Genomic DNA, 23,886 nt, shown 5'->3' on the forward strand with positions numbered 1-23,886 from the left:
TTTTTGTCGCTCTTAATATACGTCACAACTTCCGATGTGCGACACCCGCCAGTGTGCGGTTTCTGGAACTTTCTAACCGCTGACTGCACGGCGCCAGTAAAATAATGACGGCACGCAGAGAGAGGACAGCGTTGTTGTTTGCTGCCAGTGGATAATTTAAGTTCGGCGGTTTTTTTTCATTACTACAAAGACTCAATTAGACATTGAGTATTTTACTTAACCGTCAACACAACGTCTTTTTTCTGAGTTAAAAATGTTTTGTTGCATGCAGAAATGTTATTTCATTTTCTCTGCTGTCGTTCATTGATTTTATAAATGTAACACAGTATAGTTTGTTTATACACAGCACAGAGGCAAAAAAAAAAACCTGTTATGTGCCGTGTTATTTCATTTAAAATTTTAAAAGGGTTTTGTGGCTCCCAGTGTTTTCTTTACTGTGTGAAATGGGTCCAAACGGCTCTTTGAGTGGTAAAGGTTGCCGACCCCTGGTCTGTACTGTGCTACGTCATGAAAGAAATACATAGGAATTGTGTCGCCTTCAACACGCTCCCTCTGTAGAGTATTCAATATAACATCAAGTATTCAATATAACATCAGTCACATACACCCCCCCCCCCCCACACACACACACTCACTCTCTGTACCCCTCCTACCCAGGTCTGTCTCCCCTTTGTCTTTTTTCTTCCTCCTTCCTTCCTTCCTTCGCTCTCTCTCCCCCCTACTACTGAACATCACTCTGACATTCCATTAATCAGAACAGTCGTGTCTACAGTTCACGTTCACTGATGCATACAAATGTGTTCATGAAACCAAACGCACTAACATTCAGTAGCAGTCAAAATGTTGGACATATCTGCTCCTACTACAGAAGGCTGCCATATTTTCCATATTTTTAAATAACAGTGAAGACATCAGAGTCGCTCACTGAATACAGAACAGTGACCGAAAACATACACACGTTTTAACTAGGAGCCTTCCTCTGCCTTGGGCTTCTCTCAAGAAGATAAAGAGCTTCATGATGTCCACATGAAGGCCTCATTGGCTGTTAAACATTTCTTGTTTAGAGGGCATTTTAAAGCCATTGGGGGTTTGTTTTTTTAGAAATAAATTCATATAAAGCACAGAACCCTCATTCAGTAGGTGTCCAAATTGTATACGGGTACTGAATATGTGCTGAAAACACTCCAATCAATGCAGCACACACACACACACAAGACCCAGAATTCAGACTCATACTCACATGTACCACGTGTGCTTCTGTATCTGCTCTAACTGTAAAGAGAAGAGAGAAGATTGAAACAGCGGGAAATCTGCTTTCATCAATATCATTTCATTATCATGCAATTACAGAAGAGACTGAGGAATTAGAAAAAGGGTCCAAAGAAAGTGGGGGGGCATGGGGGCAGAGAGAATGGAGTCATTTCATGTTGGCAACCAGTGTGTGTGTGTGTGTGAGTGTGTGCCCTGCTGGCAAAGTCGAATTTCTGCCCTCGTTGTCCCAGCCTGTGATCATGGAGCTGTAACTGGAGACACCACAGAGACACAGAGCGAGCTTTAGCACGTCTCTAATTAGCCCAGAAAACCGAGGTGCCGCAAGTACGGAAGCTCGCGGGGGTCATCTCAGTGCTATGTGTCAGCGAGGAAAATGCCTTAATGATATTAAGCTGCGACTTAATGACACCCAGCTATAAATACGATCCTCAAAGCAGCTCCATCAGAGCCCGGCGATGGAGCCAGGCTCCCGTCTCTGGCCGAGCCTCGCAAAAGCCATCGGAAAACAAGAGGCAGGCGAGCGCCGGGCCGCGGGAAACAAGCTCAGCAAGGTATCGCTGCCACAATGGCTCATCAGGCCACATTATGGAAATGCTCTCCTATCATCTCCAACACATTGTACTGCGTGTGCCAGCGCTGAGCGGAGGGATGGAGGCTATTCTCCCAGCAACACTGCGCTGATGGAGTTGGCCGCTTCCCCGTCCCCTCAAACTCAGCTCGGAACCTGCCAGAAAGAACAACCTGCAGCCAGCTGGAGAGGATGAACTCTCTCTGATGGGACATTTCGCTTTTCAGAAGATGGGTTCTTCTCGGGTTAATAACAATAGGCACAATTACTCCAACGGACAACAGGCACAGGATCAACTTTGTTATGAAAAGACAGGACAAAAAAGAGCTTTACACAGAACTGACTGTAGAGTTGAATGAAACTATAATATCTAACAATCAGCAGTTGAGGAAGGTACTTATAACCCTGTCTCTAGGGGTGATTTCACACTTTACTTGGTCTGGACTTTTTACTTTTTGGACTGTGGGAGGAAACCGGAGCACCCGGAGGAAACCCACACAGACACAGAGAGAACACACCACACTCCTCACAGACAGTCACCCGGAGGAAACCCACGCAGACACAGGGAGAACACATCACACTCCTCACAGATAGTCACCCGGAGGAAACCCACGCAGACACAGGGAGAATACACCACACTCCTCACAGACAGTCACCCGGAGGAAACCCACGCAGACACAGAGAGAACACACCACACTCCTCACAGACAGTCACCCGGAGGAAACCCACGCAGACACAGAGAGAACACACCACACTCCTCACAGACAGTCACCCGGAGGAAACCCACGCAGACACAGAGAGAACACACCACACTCCTCACAGACAGTCACCCGGAGGAAACCCACACAGACACAGAGAGAACACACCACACTCCTCACAGACAGTCACCCGGAGGAAACCCACGCAGACACAGGGAGAACACATCACACTCCTCACAGATAGTCACCCGGAGGAAACCCACGCAGACACAGGGAGAATACACCACACTCCTCACAGACAGTCACCCGGAGGAAACCCACGCAGACACAGAGAGAACACACCACACTCCTCACAGACAGTCACCCGGAGGAAACCCACGCAGACACAGAGAGAACACACCACACTCCTCACAGACAGTCACCCGGAGGAAACCCACGCAGATACAGAGAGAACACACCGCACTCCTCACAGACAGTCACCCGGAGTAAACCCACGCGGACACAGGGAGAACACACCGCACTCCTCACAGACAGTCACCCGGAGCGGGAATCGAACCCACAACCTCCAGGCCTCTAGAGCTGTGTGACTGTGATACTACCTGCTGCACCACCGTGCCGCCCAAAAAAAAAAAAAAAGTATTTAAAAGTGTAAAAACATGCAGGTAATGAGGACAGGACACTGGAATATCATGGAAAGGTCTTTAGTCCGTAAATGGCAATGTTGAATCAAAAAATGCCAGATTTTGCATAAAATGTAGTAAAACATAAACCATGTTTCAGTGCGGATTTTCATGTGTTAAACCAGTTATGGGTTCCATAATCTTCCTTAAATTAAAGTAGAAATAAATGATTTGTTTTCTTTTTCAGTAAGTAATTATATATATATATATATATATATATATATATATATAAAATGCAATAATATTGTGCATTGTGTAGATATTATAAGAACGTTCATACAGAATATAGACGGCTTTTTTGCACAAGCCACTTCAGTCAACAACAACACAATACGTACGGCTTAAATCCCCCAGGACTTGAAACAAAACAAACTGAGAAAAACTATAGGCCTAATATTTAAATGCATGTAAATGTGTCTTTTTTCTCCTGATAAAGACTTCCAGAAAGAACACAGTAAAAGCGGGCTTCGGATCTGGTATCAGACGAACGAGACCCCCCTGGCAGGATTTCCCGTTCTTCATGGCTTCCTCTCAGACAAGGGGCTGTTGTTTCCAATCAGTCAGATGTAGTGTGTGAAGACCCTTCTATTTGATTTTTCACTCGAAAGCAGAAGGACAGGGACATTTCAAAGAACCGTATTAAGATAAGCTCTTAAACCCTTGGCCACTCTACCATGCAGGAAAGAAGAGGACAGGGAGAGAGATAGAGAGTTAGAGGGGTGGACGAGGGAGGCAGGGACAGAAGAAGAGAAAGAGAGATAGAGTTAGAGGGGTAAGGGCTGGGCGAGAGAGGCAGGGAAGGAGAGAGAGAGAGAGAGAGAAGGGTGTGTGTAGGGGGTTGGGCGAGAGAGGCAGAGAGACATGAGAAAAGCCTGTATTGGATTAGTTCTGCTGTGTGTTGACCTGAAATGACAGCGCTCATTCTGACGGGCTCTCGAACCCAGACTCATTTGCTAGAGATCAGCTTAACACACTGCACTTGTCTGGAGAATCAAACTGTGTGTGTGTGTGTGTGTGTGTGTGTGTGTGTGTGTCAGGGGATCCTGCTGAGACGGGGTGTGTAGCTTTCTCTTTACTGTCACCACCTGGGTGTCTTTCATGGGAGTGATATACGGAAACAAAGATGTTGGGGAATGCGTTGCAATGCGTTGAGTACAGAACACAGGGAGTTTCTGTCAGAAGACGGAAAACCACAACTCAATTTATTCTCCATTCACCGGATTCAGGGCAGATATATTCAGCTCTCCTGAGCAAGTGTCCTGTCTGCAAGAACAGGAGAACTGTGTCCCACTCTTTCAAAGGGGACACGTCCATGCCCACCAACCCACACACTGTGAAACAACACCATCCACTCTTTAAGGGCTACCTAAGCCAGAAAAACATGGGATAAAACAAGTCATTCTGATATTGTGCTGCATCTTAGAGTGCAGAGACTTTTTGATTCCCCCCTCGTATGAGTCTCTCCAAAGAGGGCGCTGGACCCGCATTTATGTGGAGTTTAAACGGAGCGAAACAGACACAAGGAGCGTGGAGAAATAAGACACTGAGTAAATCGGAGTAAACAAGAACAGGAAAGAAAGAGAACTGAAAGTGAACAGCTAAAAACCTGAGCTTTTGCTCCTCGCTCCTCACTGCTGTGCACTCAGCTCATTACATAATTAAAGGAACAAGTGCCCAAACTGGTTGTTCTTAACAGGGCTGTTTAGACAGGGGGAGAATGCTGATGTGGTGTTTGGTCCTTGTGGTATTTTGACCAAAGCAGGGCACAGATGTTTCATTAAGACCCAGAACTGTGCTCATTTGTGGAAAAGAGGTAGAATATATCCATCCATCCATTATCTGTAAACGCTTATCCAGTTCAGGGTCACGGTGGGTCCAGAGCCTACCTGGAATCATTGGGCGCAAGGTGGGAATACACCCTGGAGGGGGCGCCAGTCCTTCACAGGGCAACACAGACACACACACACACATTCACTCACACACTCACACCTATGGACACTTTTGAGTCGCCAATCCACCTACCAACGTAGGTTTTTGGACTGTGGGAGGAAACCGGAGCACCCAGAGGAAACCCACGCAGACACAGGGAGAACACACCACACTCCTCACAGACAGTCACCCGGAGGAAACCCACACAGACACAGGGAGAACACACCAGCTCCTCACAGACAGTCACACAGAGGAAACCCACGCAGACACAGGGAGAACACACCACACTCCTCACAGACAGTCACAAGGAGGAAACCCACGCAGACACAGGGAGAACACACCACACTCCTCACAGACAGTCACCTGGAGGAAACCCACACAGACACAGGGAGAACACACCAGCTCCTCACAGACAGTCACCCGGAGGAAACCCACGCAGACACAGGGAGAACACACCACACTCCTCACAGACAGTCACCCGGAGCGAGAATCGAACCCACAACCTCCAGGAGCTGTGTGGCTGCGACACTACCTGCTCCGCCACCGTGCCTCCCTATACAAGCTTTAATTGATCTGTGTAAATATAAGCACTTATAATCAGTAATTTTTATCTCCTGATAATGAGGTAAACCCTCTGCCTGCAACAACAACAGCCTCCTTTCTTCTCAGGCACAACCTCTAATTTAAATATTTGGACCAGTTGTTACATAATCTATAATTGGTTATTTTAGTGACATTAAATGTTGTTGACTTTAATTAAACATAGAACCAGTAGCTAACAGCTAATTATCTCCAAATAGACTGCTGTCAATGGAGTACTGTGTTGGAGTACTGACCGTGAGTCTTTTAGCTGCGTCCACTTCGATCATGCCCCTCAGCAGGTTCTGGCAGTCTGGAGGAATGAAGTGAGGCATGTGGAAAACCCCCAACTTCACCTTCTCCAGCAGGTTCCTCAGGTTGTCGTCATCAAACGGTAGCGCACCCTGAAAACAACAAACCAAAACAGCAAAGAGCGTTAACACTAGAACCCAGGACAGGGTTTAAATCCTAAGTCTAAGGCTACATGAGCCTACATCACTAACAAAACTGACGTGGTTATGAGCTTCCAAACAGAAGAAAAGGGCCTCAGATCAGTGACAGTTAGCTTTGGTTTGTGTCAAGTTCTGTGTATGTTTTTTTATTTTACATCAGTGAGGTTCACCACAGCTCCCGACCCTGGGAAGACATCTGATAAACGACTGGGACCAAACCGAGAAGTGACGGATGTGCGGTCCATGTAACAGATGATGTAATCAGACTAAAGCTGGCAGCCACTGTCAGTGAAAAAGAAAACAAATGACTGGGGAAAAAAAAAAAACATCAGGAAAGCAATTCCAGCTCGGATGTAAAGCCTCGGAGAAGAGCGAGGAGAGAAGAGCTGCTCCTTTTCCAGCGGAGAGCTGATTGTTTGCTGAAGTGCATACAGCAGAAATGGAAAACACAAATACAGCAGCGGAGGGAGGAATCAATCAGGTTTGTAATCAAGGTGGAGCAGCTGCTTCAGGCTACGATCCAGACGCTGATCACGCAGGACCGCAAACACACGACCAGGCCAAAACCTCTGAGATCAGGAGGTCAGGGAGCTGCTGCCAGGGTAAAAATTTGATTACACATTCTGTTCCCTTCATTTAACGCTTAGCTGCAGTTTCCCTGGTCACAACAAAAAGCTAGACCCATTAAATATTCATGAAATGTCCATGAAATGGAAACAAATATGTCGCCTAAAGTCTGGGACATTGTTTTCAATAGTTTTGTGAAAAGGATTTTTTTGAACATTGTCTTTACAAGTAGTTTATTGTTGAAAGAATCAGGGGGCAATGGAAGATTCTCAATAGCTAATCACAACAAGGGCAGATCGCAACGTACATAAAGAATTACACAGAGGATACGTGTTATTACATTATTTTAAAATGTGACCAAACACTCTTTAGGCGAGGGAGCAGGATTTCAGCTGATGTATTAAAGGTAGAATCGCTGCAATCCTCTCCATGAACCTTAAATCTTATAAAGGAGAGCTTCAACAGTAAGTGCTTACTCCAGAGAACAAAGAATTCTGCCCCTGTTCTCTGCTGTAATGAAGATGATTCAGCGGCTCTAGAGACACCGCAGCGGGCCTTTGGAAAGATTACTATTACCTTTAATAGCAGAAAACCTTCACTGAGCAGATTCCTCTCTGACTCGGCTGGCCAGGTGTAGCCTCGTGTTCTCTGCTCTATTTCATACGGTCTAGTTTTTGTTTGTGGGTTGTATTTTGATGTCTTTTACCAGAGATCCATCAGTAATAATATTTTTGTGCTGATGCCCACTGCAAACTAAGTCCTAAGTATCTGGTTTTTCATTTACAACAAATCCATCGAAGTCAAGACAATGACTGTTACTTGTATCTTACTTGTATCTATTACTTGTAGAGGATGTATATAAATACACAAGGCACAATAAGGCTTTCAGATGATTTGAAAAAAAGGAATGAACAGTCTTTACCAAAGACAAAGTCACAGTACGATAACATGTAACACAGAGGAACATCTCAGTTTTATTAAAGCCTCACTTACCACTAAAAGTGCAAAGAGAATGACCCCACAGCTCCAGACATCTGCTTTCCTCCCATCATACTTTTCTCCCTGAGAGAGAGAGAGAGGGAACGAGAGAGAGAGATGGTTAGAGGGCAGCCTGGTTTAAGAGCACCATTAGAGGAGATGGCTCGGAGAGTACACTTACCCTAATCACCTCTGGGCAGGCGTAGTGCGGAGAACTAAAATAAACGAGAGAGAGAGAAAGGAGTGAGAGAATGTTTCACATCAACCCTGTCTTACCTAATACATCATCAACAACGCGTTCAGAAAATTTGTCCCCTGTAACTCATTCAAATGAACCCCTCAGAGCAGCTGTTGTTATTTCTCTGCTGCTCATGCTAAAGTGGATCAGTGTGTGGAACCCGGGCATTGCTACTGTGTTTTCTATCACTGAGTAAAAGATGCCCCATGCTGTGTTTATTGCTGTACTGCAGTAGTAACTATAATATACACAGAAAGAAACTTATTTCCCACAATCCTTTGGAAATCTCTCATGCATCCATTCACACATACACAAACAAACACATATCCATGTATCTACACATATATATATATTTACATAATAAAACAAGAATTCCCTTCCAGCCTTTCAGGTATACCCCTCCAATGGCTGATGGGCTGCTGTGTTGGTGGCGTGGCCTCAGCACTCCTCCACGGTCACTACTGAATGTTCCAATAATGTAACATTAGATTTTAATGACTTGCTGCTGGAGCTGTGTAAAAGTGTAGTGCTCTAACTGTCCGGACTGTTTAATGTGTTTACGAGTGATGCTAGGGACGCTGCAGTTGTTTGACGGTGCTGTCAGACGAAGCTGTCTGTTGGCCTCACCGGAGCAATGCAAAACCTTTCTGCTGTAAAGAGGTGTCCCCTGATTGCACATGCTACATAGCATTATGGAAATATATGCAAATGCGGGCAATTTGTAGCGAGCAAGCGGTGCCATGTCAGAATCGGGCTAATTAAATCAACATTCTTCACAAAACCATCTCAGACGTGGTGGCGTTGGCATTGTTTTGGAAGGGAGAACATTATATGTTATAATATTATCATTATTCCCTAGCAACCAGCATCAGGAGCAGCGTGTATGGATATAGTGCAGGTAATGGACGCTACATGGGATATACATACAAGGCTAAAACACCTTTTATAGGGTGCTTTCTGTGGCTTGAAGAGGATCCAGTCATCACTGAAGTAGCTGCACATGAGTTATCGGTCACCAAGCCCTGTGCGGAGAGTTGGCCACAGGGATATAAAGCCATCCAATGCCCTTAGAAGATGATCAATACCTGGTGTAATGTTTCTGTGGTTGAATTCAATCCAATTCTCACAGCAATGTATAAGTGTATATCCTAAAGAAGTCCCAGAACAGCAGATGTAGATAGTGCAGTAAAGACTATAACCCCTGATTAATAACTTTAATTAAAGAAGAAGCACTGAACATGTGGGAACAGTGAAGTCAGCCCTCATTTTACAAACAGGGTCAGTCGGGTTTATAATAAAACACTTTTTTCCTGGTGATTAATACTGACTTGTCCATATGTGCAATGTCTCTCACATACAGGAACAGTGAGATCTTTTCTATAGAACACAGGCTTCCTGCTCTGTGTGGGTGGACCCTTTCAAAATGCAGAGCAGAATAACATCAATAGCCTACAATGCAGACAGAAACATTGCTTGAAAGTGCACACATTAACTTTGCAAATGCCTTGCTTCCCGTGAAGAATGTGTAGATTGTTGCAGCCTAAAATCTTAGTAATAAAATATATTTAACTAAAAAGCACTCTTGGTATTTTTAACATTTGCATGTTTTGCTTCATCGTAGCCCTGTGAAGGACTGGCGCCCCCTCCAGGGTGTATTCCTGCCTTGCGCCCAATGATTCCAGGTAGGCTCTGGACCCACCGTGACCCTGAACTGGATAAGGGTTACAGATAATGAATGAATGAATGAATGCTTCGTCGTATTACACAGGTGTTTTATGTTCACGAAGCAAGCTCCTGTCCACCGGTGGCACTGTTTTCTTAAATAAACTCTTTTTACCTAAAAGGAACTGCAAATACAGTGCTGTTTTCTGTTAGCGATAGCATGACACAACCACAAAACACTGCTGTTTCTTATCCTTTAGAGCTTTGAGTTTGGTTTATAGTAAAGTTTAAGGTTATGATTAGTTTTACAGTTAAATGTAGGATTAGGTTTACAGGAAGTAAAGGTTAGACTCAGTGCTAGGGTTTGGCGAGGTTTGCAAGAAATTCACATCAACTAGGGTGACCAGACGTCCTCTTTTACCCGGACATGTCCTCTTTTTTAGACTTAAAAAAATGTCTGGGCGGAATTTCACAAACGTCCCTCCATTTTGTTTTTCTAGAGCTTACATAGAACTTCGAGAAGTTTTGTTCGCAAACTAGTCCCGCCCTCCCCTACTCCGATTGGTTCGCTTGAGTGAGAAGGGGGCGTGGTGAAGTAGCCTAAAATCTTCTGATTGGACGGTCTGACTGTAGAGCTACCGTTATTGGTCGATAACCTTCTCTGTAAACATTTAATTGGTCAGTCTGCACATCAGTAGTCCTTGTTTACCTCAGGCAAAGCTCATGTACCCACCCTCAGCTCGAGCAGCTATGCCGAAACGTAAATGTAAGTTCTCGGATGAATTAAAAAAAGAAATTCCCATGTTTTCCCATGTGTAGCAAATAAAGGTGTAAAGGACCTAAAAGCACACATAGGTTCAGCTAAGCGTACAACGGCAGGGAGGGGCAAGAGCTCATCACACTCCCCCCCATCTCAGATCTCAGACCCTATAATAGTCCTTCAGTAAAATATGCATATGTAACAAATAACCACCAAACAGCCTGTTTCAAATACACTGATTCTGTGATGTCACAGGGAATTTTTGAATTCGCTTGACGCAGAGCACACTGTAAAACACAGGTCACACATGACAAAGTCATTAGGACAGTAACCTGTCTTAATTAGACTGTTTCACATACAGGTGAATGCAAAAGTTTGGGCACGCCTCAATCAAACATGTACACGTTAAACTCACGCTAGAAATTAAAGGTTTAATTTATTTTCACTCCAAAAAAATCAAGCAATACATCACTCCACCCTGGGTTTCTGAACTTTTCCATCCAACCTCAGTGCGTTTTTGTCGCAGGCAGCTGGCAACCCAGGGTTACCTTCGTTCCAAAAATAGACTTCGTGCACATCACAGCGCTGTGAATAGGTTTTGCACAAGTCGGAAAAATCCAAATCACTTCCAGAGCCACATTGCGTGGTGAAGTGAGGAAGGAGGAATTACGCACACTTGAGATTTCCCTCCATTCTGGTGACAGTGTGTGTGTGTGTGTGTGTGTGTGCGTGTGTGTACATGATAGAGGATTAAGGTAGTAAATCAGGGAAGCCGTGGGGGGTGCTTAAGCCCCTCTGAAATGAGCCTGATGGTAAGAAATGACTCATTGAGAGCAGGACGTGCTCGCTGGCTAACGGAAAAATTCCCTGAGATTGTGTCGCTGGTTCTGCTGCTGGTCTGACAGTGGGGAGGGCAGAAGAAACACCAAGAACAAACTTTTTTTGGCTTTAATCTTCTCCACTCGGTTCTGGATAGTTCTGAGTCCAAAGGAGCTCGCTACTTCGCCATTGTGTCATCTGCAGAACTGCAGTAACACCTCTGAAAGATAAGAGACGGCCCAGAACATGTGCTCTGATGCCGTTACCAAGTTTATTAGCTCGCTAAATCACCAGCTCCCTTAAAAGCACTTAAGGGAGGAATACAGTGCTAGCATGCTAGCTGTGGACATTCCTGCAGATAAACACGGTTCTAGATAAAGAATAGTCCGAGTTATTTGGCCAAGTTGGCAATGTTTCTCTTGCTACGTTACCAGAAGTGCAGAACATCCACAGGCTTGAAAAAGAGGCTCGCAAATTCCAAAACTGGGTCAAGTCACCAAGCAAAAAATCAGCCCCAGCTACAAATCAGAGGAATGTGTGATGCAGTGCACAACACACACACACACACAAGTCCCCCTCGTATGCTGCATGCATGTGTGTAAGGTCTGCGTTTTTTATTTTTTTATTTTTTTATTCAATCCGAGTCCATTACCCGTGGTAAACAGAATACATTTGTGTCAAGCCGACAGCACGCGAGGAGGCTAAAGATGAATGTGTTTAATTAAAAACTGTCATATCTGCGCTTAGAGATGGGCCAGCCAGCCATGAGGGAACAATCAATAACCACAGAGCACCAGCGCCATCCAAATGCACCGCAGCACTGGGGCGACCACAAGCAAGTGCTAATATGAGACAGAGGACAGATATGAAGCAGGGGTTAAGGTTTTTAGTCATTGAGACAAATACAACGCACACTACCAGTACACTACTGTAGCTTTTCCACTGCACGGTACCTACGCCACTCGGCTGTACTCTGCTTTTCAGCTCTTTCAAGCGAGCCGACTAAACCATGATGTGTAAATTTGTGTAGCACTTATGATTGGCTGCCTCTGGTTATTGGTACCACTTTCCCTCTCCTGATTGGCTGCCTCTGGTTATTGGTACCACTTTCCCTCTCCTGATTGGCTGCCTCTGGTTATTGGTACCACCTTCCCTCTCTTGATTGGCTGCCTCTGGTTATTGGTACCACTTTCCCTCTCTTGATTGGCTGCCTCTGGTTATTGGTACCACCTTCCCTCTCTTGATTGGCTGCCTCTGGTTATTGGTACCACTTTCCCTCTCCTGATTGGCTGCCTCTGGTTATTGGTACCACTTTCCCTCTCCTGATTGGCTGCCTCTGGTTTTTGGTACCACTTTCCCTCTCCTGATTGGCTGCCTCTGGTTATTGGTACCACTTTCCCTCTCCTGATTGGCTGCCTCTGGTTATTGGTACCACTTTCCCTCTCCTGATTGGCTGCCTCTGGTTATTGGTACCACTTTCCCTCTCTTGATTGGCTGCCTCTGGTTATTGGTACCACCTTCTCTCTCTTGATTGGCTGTCTCTGGTTATTAGTACCACCTTCCCTCTCTTGATTGGCTGCCTCTGGTTATTGGTACCACTTTCCCTCTCTTGATTGGCTGCCTCTGGTTATTGGTACCATTTTCCCTCTCCTGATTGGCTGCCTCTGGTTTTTGATACCACTTTCCCTCTCCTGATTGGCTGCCTCTGGTTTTTGATACCACTTTCCCTCTCCTGATTGGCTGCCTTTGGTTATTGGTACCACTTTCCCTCTCCTGACTGGCTGCCTCTGGTTATTGGTACCACCTTCCCTCTCTTGATTGGCTGCCTCTGGTTATTGGTACCACCTTCCCTCTCTTGATTGGCTGTCTCTGGTTATTGGTACCACCTTCCCTCTCCTGATTGGCTGCCTCTGTTTATTGGTACCATCTTCCCTCTCCTAATTGGCTGCCTCTGTTTATTGGTACCATCTTCCCTCTCCTGATTGGCTGCCTCTGGTTATTGGTACCATCTTCCCTCTCCTGATTGGCTGCCTCTGGTTCTTGGTATCACGTTCCCACTCCTGATTCGTTGTTGTCCTTGGTTCTCATAAAAACCCATTGCAATTGAGGTCATTTGTGTTTCTCCTGCTTTTTATTTGTAAGGGATTTAGGGAAGATCTGTGTATTTTGGTTCACTTTTGTTTTTTGTTTTTTGTTGTTTTTGGTAAGGTCTCTCTCTCTCTCTCTCTCTCTCTCTCTCTCTCTCTCTCTCTCTCTCTCTGTTTTTGTTTGTTATTTTGACATTGTTGTCTCCTAAAATTTAGGGTCTCCTAAAATTTATGCTGTGGCCAGAATTAGACGGAAATAGTTGAGCAGTGTAAGTAACATGAAGTGGAAAAGTGAGCGCCCCCAGACCTTGACCTAAAGTCACCATGTCCACTGCCAAGAGTCGGCAAGAGGGGTATAAAACCCCTCAGCATTGTACGATCTCATCCCAGTGGAATTAGTTGGATTGGTGTTTGTGACCCAAAGGTAATCGTTTATCATCCTCACTAATGTTTATGTGGCTGAACACAATCAAATCCTCACAGCAGTGTTTCAACATCAACTGTAAATACTACCAAATAATAACAATTAATACTCTTTATTACAGAAGAAACACTTGGCAAGTGTTTTTAAATCTCCTTGTTTCACTTCAGCAGAAGATTTGACTGTGACTTTGAGAAGTGTCACTGGTCATCTGTAAATCTGTCAAACGAACCTGCAACGAGGTCTGTCCAGATAAACAGACGGGTGATGCAAAGCCTATGACAGTCCAGGTTGTATTGGCCACTTGAGAGAAAGCCCTGGTGGGACTCTGTTGTCTGTCTATTAGCCGTGACCCGGTCCTTCACTTATCTCCGCTGTCACATTGAGCCTCTGGACTGCCTATTTTCCCTGATGCATGCAGATAAGAGCAGCTTTAAAGCTGGTAATCTGCCAAGAGCTTCAGTGACCAGGAGTATCAGGCAGTGGATCTCATTGGTTTACTGGCCAGGACCTTCATCAGCTATCTACAGCATCAGTCTACAAAGGGTCTTAAGTCATGTCATAGGCTATTGACACCAGAGGGCTTCACAGACTAAACTAGCATTGCAAATTAATTATAACCATATCCAAATACCAAAGCTATACATAAACAGATAACACTCTGGATCTACTTTATGTCCCCTGACCCCATCACTCAAAGTAGTTCAGGCCTTTGTGAAAGTGTGGTGGAAAGTGGCTGAGAAAGTTTACAAGGCCACGGCGGAGATGAACATCCTTTAAATGACTCTGGCGACAGGCGCTGAATCTTCTGTTCCCAGGTTATTATCTCTGTCTTTAATCTCAGTCATGTACCGACATCAGGTAACAAATGTATGGATTGTTTCTCCATGGAGACGGAGCTGCAGAGCAGCCGCTCTCCGAGAATAACTCACCCACAGCTAGTTTCCAAGAGACTGTCTCCAACCTGCAGAGAAGCCATTCCGAAGTCCGCTATCCTAATGTTGTTCTTCTCGTCCAGCAGCAGGTTCTCCGGCTTCAGGTCTCTGTGGCTGCAGAACAAAGACAATAGTTTTGTGAATTAGAAACATGTTGAAGTTTTCAATGGCGCAGCTCAGGGACTGAACTGAACTGTGCTGTTGGTTTCCTGTGAATCTTAATCCTGTTAGTGCACATGTCATAGGGGATATTCTGAGACTTGGGGTTTATTGTGCAAAGCATAAAGGAGAAAGAAATAATATATATCTACATCTGAAAGCCACTTTTTCTTCTAAAATAAGGTTAGAAAGCACATCAGGATTTCCTGCGATGTCTTTTTAACTTACGCCTTTAAAAGCTCCTTATGGTGATGCAGGTTTGTTGTTTGTTGTGACAGTATGGAGTCTGAGAATAATATCAGTTACTATTTAAGGATAGAATGGTTTTTCAGTGGTGCATAAGCATGCATAAGTTATACAAGAGTTCCTAATGTGTGTGTGTGGCTCTGTGTAGAACCATGTTCTTCAGATGGATGGAGAACGTGTTGGATATGGTCCTAGGTAAGCAATAAAAACTGCTACTAGCTGGACATTATAACAACAGAGGACCCCCTATTTGGTGCAACACAGAACAGAATAGAAACACATGATTCCGACAGGAATTTAATGAAGAACTCTTGACAATAACTCTTTTTTTAAAGTGTATGGTTGTACGTCTCCCATTAATGCTATAGAAACTTTTTCACATCTCATTTACGAACCTGTTTCACACTGCACAAGTCTCAGTGCACATCACTTCCACTTCTAAGGCTAATATTAGTACAAGGTAACCCATGACAACCAAGTTTTTCCCTTTAGAGTGGAAAGTCGCGGTCATATCGCTTCATATTTGTTTGTTTGTTTGTTTTCTTTTCGTCTGCTTATCAGTGTCATACTTATTCCTTGGAGGAAGCACAGACTGAATCAGGAATTCAGGCACAGAGCTAATGGAAGGGTATCTTCAAAGACATCTTCCCTCCTTGTTTCCCCGTTTTATTTTGGGCTCTGAGGATCACCACCTCGTGACTCTGTGTCAAGGAGCGAAGGCTTTGAAGTCTTTTGATCCTGTGCAGGTCAGTGATTGAGGACAAAAAAACGATTAGAGATTTTTCCGAGGTGTCATGTTCATATAACACACCACCTGCAAATCAATGAGGGTCCGCCAGAGGCTACACATCTTCAACACACTTTCTTGGTTAAATCAAAAAAGGGCTGAGAATAGTTTCATGATGAATGGACCAGTAGTTGATGGATGTAATTGCTCTAGACCTTCTGGAACCTTCTGTCGTGCCAGTAATCACCGGTCTGATATTCTTAAATGTCATTAGAAAAAGTACTGATTCCCCTCTGCGATTTTCAAATGTATTCCACAATGTTTGCACTAAATATTGTTTGGTGCAAGTACTGCCCGGACTCAGGGTACTATAACCATCTCTCACTACAGTTAAGCACTTGCAAAATACTGGAACACCTACACACTCCACCTACAAGAGCTTTGACACCCACTCTAAATCCACAGGCATTAATGTGGAGTTGGTTTCCCCTCTGCAGCTATAACAGCAGGTTTAGAAGTCTGCAGTTATTGAATCAGCAGAGAATTGGTGAATTTTACACACGGTGGGTAACAGCACTCGGCAACGGCTCTGTGTATGTGGTCTGCCACTTTGAGGCTGAGTTGCTGTGGTTGTTCAGTGCTTCCTCATATCAACAATACCACTCACAGTTGATTGTGGACTGTCTAAGAGGGAAGATATTTCACAAACTGGCATCCTACTATAATTGCGCACTCAAATTAAGCGAGGCTTTTGGAATTGCCCATTTTTTCACAAATGTTTGTAAAGGCAGACAGCTTTGGCTAGGTGCTTGGTTTCACTTATGGAAGTGGAACTGAATGAAACAGAAAGTTAAAGGTGGTTGCACCTTACTGAAAACAACTTTGTAGAAAATCTCCTTGCACTTATATAAGATAAATTTAAGATAAAAATATTTCCTTCGAGTTAAAGTCACCTTGAGTTTCAACACAATTGTTGATGTTAATGGATGGAAACTGGTTCAAACCAGACCAAATCCATAGAGCTTCACTCCTCATACTTTCTGATTCAACTTCAATCATGACCTCAGGATGTTATTGACTCCCACCTGCTTTATAGTGGTCAAAATTCTCCCTTTGCCCTCGCCGCAAATCCCCCTGATGGGTATGAAAACACCTGCCCAGGCTCCAAATTACCTGATCAAGTGATAGGACCACGATCAGACAACGGCCTGCTCTCTCTCTCTCTGAGAGTGTGCCATGGATTCAGCTCAGCTGGAAGCTGCCAATTCCACCAGTGCTTTTCATTTGGCTCTTATGCTCTGCCATGGAGGCCTACACAAAGGCTTTTTCTCGGCATAACCTGTTGTGAAGCTGGCAGCAAGAAAATGGTTTACACTTCCCACACACTTTCATCCATGAGAATGCGGCATATATTGGAGTCACAGTCTTGGAAAAATGATGGACGCAAGAATGATGAAATAACGGCTGGGAGCTGAAAGGTGTCAGGAGAATGTCCCTTGATTGATTTCCATTAAGAGTTTGATGTAGTGCGTGATGTTGTGCTGCCACCGCTTCACCATATACCATTAACTATATAAACATATCCAGTTCGTATATAGACATTAACCAACATCATGTTCTGAAGCCATATTTTCTGCGATGACAAGAATCCATCCATCCATCCATTATCTGTAACCCTTATCCAGTCCAGAGCCTACCTGGAATCACTGGGCGCAAGGCGGGAATACACCCTGGAGAGGGCGCCAGTATTCACAGGGCAACACACACATTCACACCTACGGTCACTTTTGAGTCGCCAATCCACCTACCAACGTGTGTTTTTGGACTGTGGGAGGAAACCGGAGCACCCGGAGGAAACCCACACAGACACAGGGAGAACACACCACACTCCTCACAGACAGTCACCTGGAGGAAACCCACGCAGACACAGGGAGAACACACCACACTCCTCACAGACAGTCACCCGGAGGAAACCCACGCGGACACAGGGAGAACACACCACACTCCTCACAGACAGAACCCCGGAGCGGGAATTGAACCCACAACCTCCAGGTCCCTGGAGCTATGTGATTGCGACACTACCTGCTGCGCCACCATGCCGCCGATGAAAAGAATCATTAAAAAAATAATAAATAAGTAAAATACCCAGTAGCCAATCAGATTAGAGGTCATGAGTTCCCCCTGTTTTTGTCATCTGAACCCACACAATGTTATAAAAGGATCTCCTGGAAAAGACTACAATGCAGAACATGATGTAGCATATGGACCATTCATATTAGACGTCATGTGTTCTTTTATTCTCTAAATGACCCTGAGGTTTTGCCCCCCCCCCCCCCCAGATGAGAACATACACACCACCCAGGAGCTTTTAGAAGCAGAGGCAGTGGGCATCTCGCTCAATAACACTGTGATAAGCAGTCAACAAGATGTTTGGGGAAATCAGGATCGAACCATTGATCTTTGGGAACGAGGCACTGTGGAGGGGGTATCCATGGAGCACAGCAGCAGCCAAAGCCAGAGGAGGAGACTAGATTACAGCAGAAAAGCGGATATTACTTTATGTTCTGTTTGTTGCTCTGGAAGAAGGAAGTGTTCGAAATGAATAGAAATGTAAATTTAAATGCTCCACATTCACACTGTGTAATCTCTTCACTGATTGGTCACTTCCCTCTCAACGGTTCCCTTTCGCCTTTGGCTACGTTCCCACCTCAGTGGTTTGTGGGTTTCTAGGGCGTCCACTTGACCTGCCCTTCCCCTCACATTAACTTTCCTTTCTCCCCGCTTCTCCATCAGCACCCTTTGAGGAAGGGGCTGAGGAAGATGGATGGTCATTATCCCCCTGACCAGCAGTAACACTCAGAACCAATAAACACAAGCCGGCTCTCCTTGAGGAGAGGACAAGCTCTCTGTCAGCAAAGGCTGCTATTACACCCTGGGGCTTCTGTCATAAGCTCCGGCCGCAAAAAGGAACCATCTCCAGCCTGCAATCAAACGGGCCTTATTCGGAAGGATAACTACCCAACCCTGAAATCCTCTTCAGAAGACAATGAAATGGGGAGGACTGGAAGAGTTAGGTACAATAAGTGACTTTGGATGACCTTTCTCGTCGTCCTGCAGAGTTTATGGAGGAACTGTGTGTTTTACTGGCAACAAAGGGCTTATCTTATGACACTGCAGACCCCCAACACAGCCACTGGGCATCCCATCCTGAACAGGGCTGTCACTATTGATTGAGCTGTAATAATGAGGTTATCTACGGACTGTTTTGAACAGGAAGTGTAAGGATTTAAAGAACAGAAACTGGGCAAAACATTTGACCTTTTCCAAGCTCTTGTTCTTGTTAGTTTGGAAACTTGGAGGTTGATGTATCCCTCAGTAAGATGGTGTTGTCTATAGATAGTGTTGGAGGCACTGATTTAGAAGCAGTCACTGATTAGACCCTAGAAACAAACAGTGTGTGAGCAGATGGGCTTCAGTCTTCACTGCCTCAGAGTTTAAAGAGTTCAACTAGAAAAATGGGAAAATGCTATTCACAAAAACACCATTGGTTATGTCTTTAATGTGTTATAAATATGGTATCACAATATTATTCATTCATTCATTCATTATCTGTAACCCTTATCCAATTCAGGGTCGCGGTGGGTCCAGAGCCTACCTGGAATCATTGGGCGCAAGGCGGGAATACACCCTGGAGGGGGCGCCAGACCTTCACAGGGCAACACACACACACATTTACACCTACGGACACTTTTGGAGTCACCAATCCACCTACCAACGTGTGTTTTTGGACTGTGGGAGGAAACCGGAGCACCTGGAGGAAACCCACGCGGACACAGGGAGAACACACCAACTCCTCACAGACAGTCACCCGGAGCGGGAATTGAACCCACAACCTCCAGGTCCCTGGAGCTGTGTGACTGCGACACCTACCTGCTGCGCCACCGTGCCGCCCATCACAATATTATTTACATGTAATTGTCCTCGTTTCCTTCATTAGGAAGGTGTTTTAGGTCTAGCTAGGTGAGCTGGTGTATGTGTTTGTAAAAGAATACACACAGTCAGGCATAGATATAAACTGAACGTAGCCCTGGTGTTGTACGCCTGTTCCACACTGGCGCCTGGAGCGTGTTTTTGTCGTTCTGCTCCGTCATGGCTTTCCCAAGTTTATGTATTCTGGAAACTTTATGAATCTGGTTCCTTGCTGTGTCAGTTCCGAACTTGTGATTGACAACGAGTCCCAGCATTTCTCTAGGCAGAGTCAACTATGTTAGGACTATATGTTTTACTCCCTCTCTCTCTCTCTCTCTCTCTCTCTCTCTCTCTCTCTCTCCCCTTGTGTCAGGTGATACCTGACAGGAGTCAAGGATAAAAAGGAAGTGAACCTGACAGTCTTGCTTCCTATCAGTCTGACAGCCAAACCGAGCCTCCCTCGGCTCTAACTGCCACTGCTCAAACCAGGGCCAGGAAAAAACGAAAAACGAAAATGAAAATAAAGCATCATTTAGCCCCTGAATGCAATGACGGTGGATGGCTAACAACACAGCACATTAGCGAGTTCTATCCGGCCGTGGGGAGAGAGAGGGTAAAGACAGTGGGAGAGTGGAGGAAAGGCCTGGAGACAAGACGCATCCCCGCCATGCTGTTTATTCAGTCATTTCCATCACCTTTCAGAGGCCTTCAACCCATCCATCAGCTCACTACAGAGGGGGCTCGAAGCACAGAGCGGTCTTCATTAAGGCCGGGGCGAATGGTAAACAGATGCAAATATTGTGCTAATGGCTATGCTTTCAATGCATTAGCATATTAACACAGTGAAGAGGGCAGGGCAGTGAGGATGAGCGAAGAGAGAAAGAAGGTCGTCTAAACAGAGATGTTAATGGCACTGGAGATAATTCCAAGTTTTTATTTTTTTTCTATTGATTAGCATTAGCATTTCATTAGCATACTACAAAGCAACAACATTAGGACCTTATGTGAAATTCTGTTTAATTACAAAAATAAATAAATAAATAAATAAAAGACGCCTTTGATGCTTTTTCTTATGAACTTTGGGGTGTTTAATATGCACTGATTTCAAATTTGATGCCTTCAAAAAACCTGGGACAAAACCATGTTTACCTCTGTGTTCCATCACCTTTCATTTGATTGGCATTTTGAAATCGCTTGAGGGTGAAGGACAGTGGTGTTCCAGCTCTGACCGCTGCACTGTTGGTCACTTTCTTGCCCTGAGCAGCAACGCTGTATTGGATCATCACTGACGTATCTCAGACCTTCCCCCAGCCCTAAATCGAAGCTCCAGAAAACTTAGAAGCCTCAGGATTTTCCTCTGTGTAACTTTTTCCAACAACAGTTTTCAGCACTGTTTCTGGAATTGTGTAACAGAGAGTTTATGTGGATTTAGAGCGACAGTGCCACCACTGAATGGGTGCCTGCAAAATAAAATAACTATGAATCATAACATCGAAATTTTAGAAATGTCTTGGCTGCTTTTTTCTTTTCCTCATATATGTATTGATATTTGGAGATCATGTTGTTCCTTGCAGAGCATTTCCCAAAGGTGATTAAGTATGTATGTGAGTGAGTGAGTGAGTGAGTGAGTGAGTGAGTGAATCAGTGAGTGAGCAAGTGAGTGATTTAGTGAATCAGTGAGTGAGTGAAACAGTGAGTAAGTGAATCTTTGAATCAGTGAGTGAGTGAGTGAATCAGTGAGCAAGTGAGTGAATCAGTGAGTGAGTGAATCAGTGAGTGAAGGAGGGAATCAGTGAGTGAGTGAGTGAATCAGTGAGCAAGTGAGTGAATCAGTGAGTGAGTGAGTGAATCAGTGAGTGAGTGAATGAGTGAAGAAGTGAGTGAGTGAATCAGTGAGAGAGTGAGTAAGTGAGTGAATCAGTGAGTGAATGAGGGAATCAATGAGTGAGTGTGTGAATCAGCAATTGATTGAGGGAGTGAATCAATGACTGAGTGATTCAGTGAAGAAGTAAGTGAGTGAATCAGTGAGTGGGTGAATCAGTGAGTGAGTGAATCAACGACTGAGTGAGTGAATGATTGAATCAGCGAGTGAGTGAATCAGTGAGAGAGTGAGTAAGTGAGTGAATCAGTGAGTGAAGGAGGGAATCAGTGAGTGAGTGAGTGAATCAGTGAGTGAGTGAATCAATGAGTGAGTGAATCAGTGAAGAAGTAAGTGAGTGAATCAGTGAGTGAATGAGGGAATCAGTGAGTGTGTAAGTGAGTGAATCAACGAGTGAGTGAGTGAATGAGTGTTTGGTTATATAAACTGTCTCACATCTGAAAACAATAAAATGTAAACAATAAATATTTGTCTTTGATTTCAAACAGATCCAGAGCTCATTTAAAGATCAGAACTGAATTTGTTCAATCACAGCTTTTTAACACTTTAAGAGCCATGTAAAGATTTGTCCAAACACAGTTCATTTTAAGCCCCTCGCTGTGCCCCCAGATCTGTGAACATTTGACAGAGAAAGCCTCGCAATAACATCGTAATAGATAAGGTGATAAAACATTAGTAGCCGTGTGGTGGGAGGCTGGGTTTCTGGCTGATTATTTCCTCCTGTTGTGCGGCTAATTGAAGCCCCATGGGCTCAGTGCTCTGCAGAGAGCGCGAGAGAGAGAGAGAGAGAGAGAGAGAGAGAGAGAGAGAGAGAGAGAGAGAGAGAAAGAGAGCGAGCAGATGGAGAGAATTTCAGCGTGTTTTCGCTCGGTGTAATATCTCAGAGACGTAGAGACAACAAGAGCAGCTCGAGGACACTCTCCCTGATAGAAACTCCACTTTCATGTGTCATCCCGAAAAAAGGGGGGCTATCTGTCTCCCACCTGCCAAAGCAGACCAACATAATGACGCCTCGCCGGGCTGATACTTGGTATTTGCAGCAATGCCTCATAATGACTGAGTAATGCTTCACTCTGGATGACCGTCCTCATACATAACTGATGCTACCCTAAGCGCGTCTGATAATAAACCTGGCACAATCAGACGCTTGATGCATTACAAATTGGTGACAGAAAACTTCATATGAAAGTTCTGTGGCTTATAACTGGATTCAACTGAGAGAAAGATGCTAAGGGCAAAGGGATCAGTGGAGATAGAGGAGCGGGCTATGGCCAGTGTGGACCGATGAGGTAGGTGTGTCTAATAGAGTGGACAGTGAGTGGACACAGTGTTTAAAACTTGAGTAGCAATGCTGTGTCTGATCCACTGTGTGAGTGATCATGATACATGGATTTTAAAACAGTGAGTAACCAGGCGTTCTTAATACGGATCTTTCACTCTGGCAGCTTGTGCCCTGCGGCCGGTTTTTCACTTACCATATGGAGTGACTGTGGCAGAAGTCCAGGGCGGAGATGATCTGTCTGAAGAACTTTCGAGCTTCTTTGGGTGTTAACCTGCCCTTCTTTACCAAGTAATCAAACAGCTCTCCACCAGACACGTGCTCTAGAACCAAATATCTGCCAGAGAAAAGCACAGAGAGGACAGCTCAGTTACGCTCATCAACAGAACAAAACGCTAGCTGTGCTCCAGTCCTTCCACAGCTCCCGGCGAAGCCTCAGACGACTGTTTCCTTAAGGTCAAGAATAAACATGGCCGAGGTGGGCAGAGTGAGAGGGGTTTGAAAAGGTCAGAACAAACAGCACCTTTTCTCAGCACTGCTCACTCCCACAGTACATTATTACAATCAGGAGGTCAACTTATATACATCTGCTCTCGCTTCCATTGGCCTTTTCCGCCTCGTGTTTCAGTCTTTGAAATTTCCAGCTGCTCTTTACAGTTCCAGCACATTTCAGGAGGAAAGGACCAGGAGGAGTGGCTAAAAACATGATTACATTGATTTATCTTATTCTCTCTTTCTCTTCTCACCTACATTCATTCATTCATTCATTATCTGCAAGCGCTTATCCAGTTCACACGGTGGGTCCAGAGCATTCCTGGAATCATTGGGCGCATAGTGGGAATACACCCTGGAGGCGGCGCCATGCCTTCACAGGGCAACACACACACTCACACCTTCACTCATTCACTCACACCTACGGACACTTCGGAGTTGCCAGTCAACCTACCAATGTGTGTTTTTAAAGTGTGGGAGGAAACCGGAG

The 23,886-nt window shown here is 44.8% G+C and overlaps 1 protein-coding gene across 2 annotated transcripts in view; it reads right to left on the minus strand.

The window, feature by feature from the left end:
- LOC136678070 (serine/threonine-protein kinase BRSK2-like) overlaps positions 1 to 23,886 on the minus strand; it is a 180,370-nt gene that overhangs the window by 33,303 nt on the left and 123,181 nt on the right. For both annotated transcript variants that reach the window (XM_066655889.1, XM_066655888.1), the window contains exons 4-9: positions 23,101 to 23,241; positions 14,643 to 14,759; positions 7,905 to 7,938; positions 7,739 to 7,807; positions 5,984 to 6,130; positions 1,241 to 1,272 (exon numbers count right to left, since the gene is read on the minus strand). In XM_066655889.1, the coding sequence (XP_066511986.1) occupies positions 1,241 to 1,272; positions 5,984 to 6,130; positions 7,739 to 7,807; positions 7,905 to 7,938; positions 14,643 to 14,759; positions 23,101 to 23,241 (540 nt within the window). The remainder of the gene's footprint in view (positions 1 to 1,240; positions 1,273 to 5,983; positions 6,131 to 7,738; positions 7,808 to 7,904; positions 7,939 to 14,642; positions 14,760 to 23,100; positions 23,242 to 23,886) is intronic.

The sequence above is a fragment of the Hoplias malabaricus genome, chromosome Y, assembly GCF_029633855.1.
Source record: "Hoplias malabaricus isolate fHopMal1 chromosome Y, fHopMal1.hap1, whole genome shotgun sequence".
Lineage (NCBI taxonomy): Eukaryota > Metazoa > Chordata > Actinopteri > Characiformes > Erythrinidae > Hoplias > Hoplias malabaricus.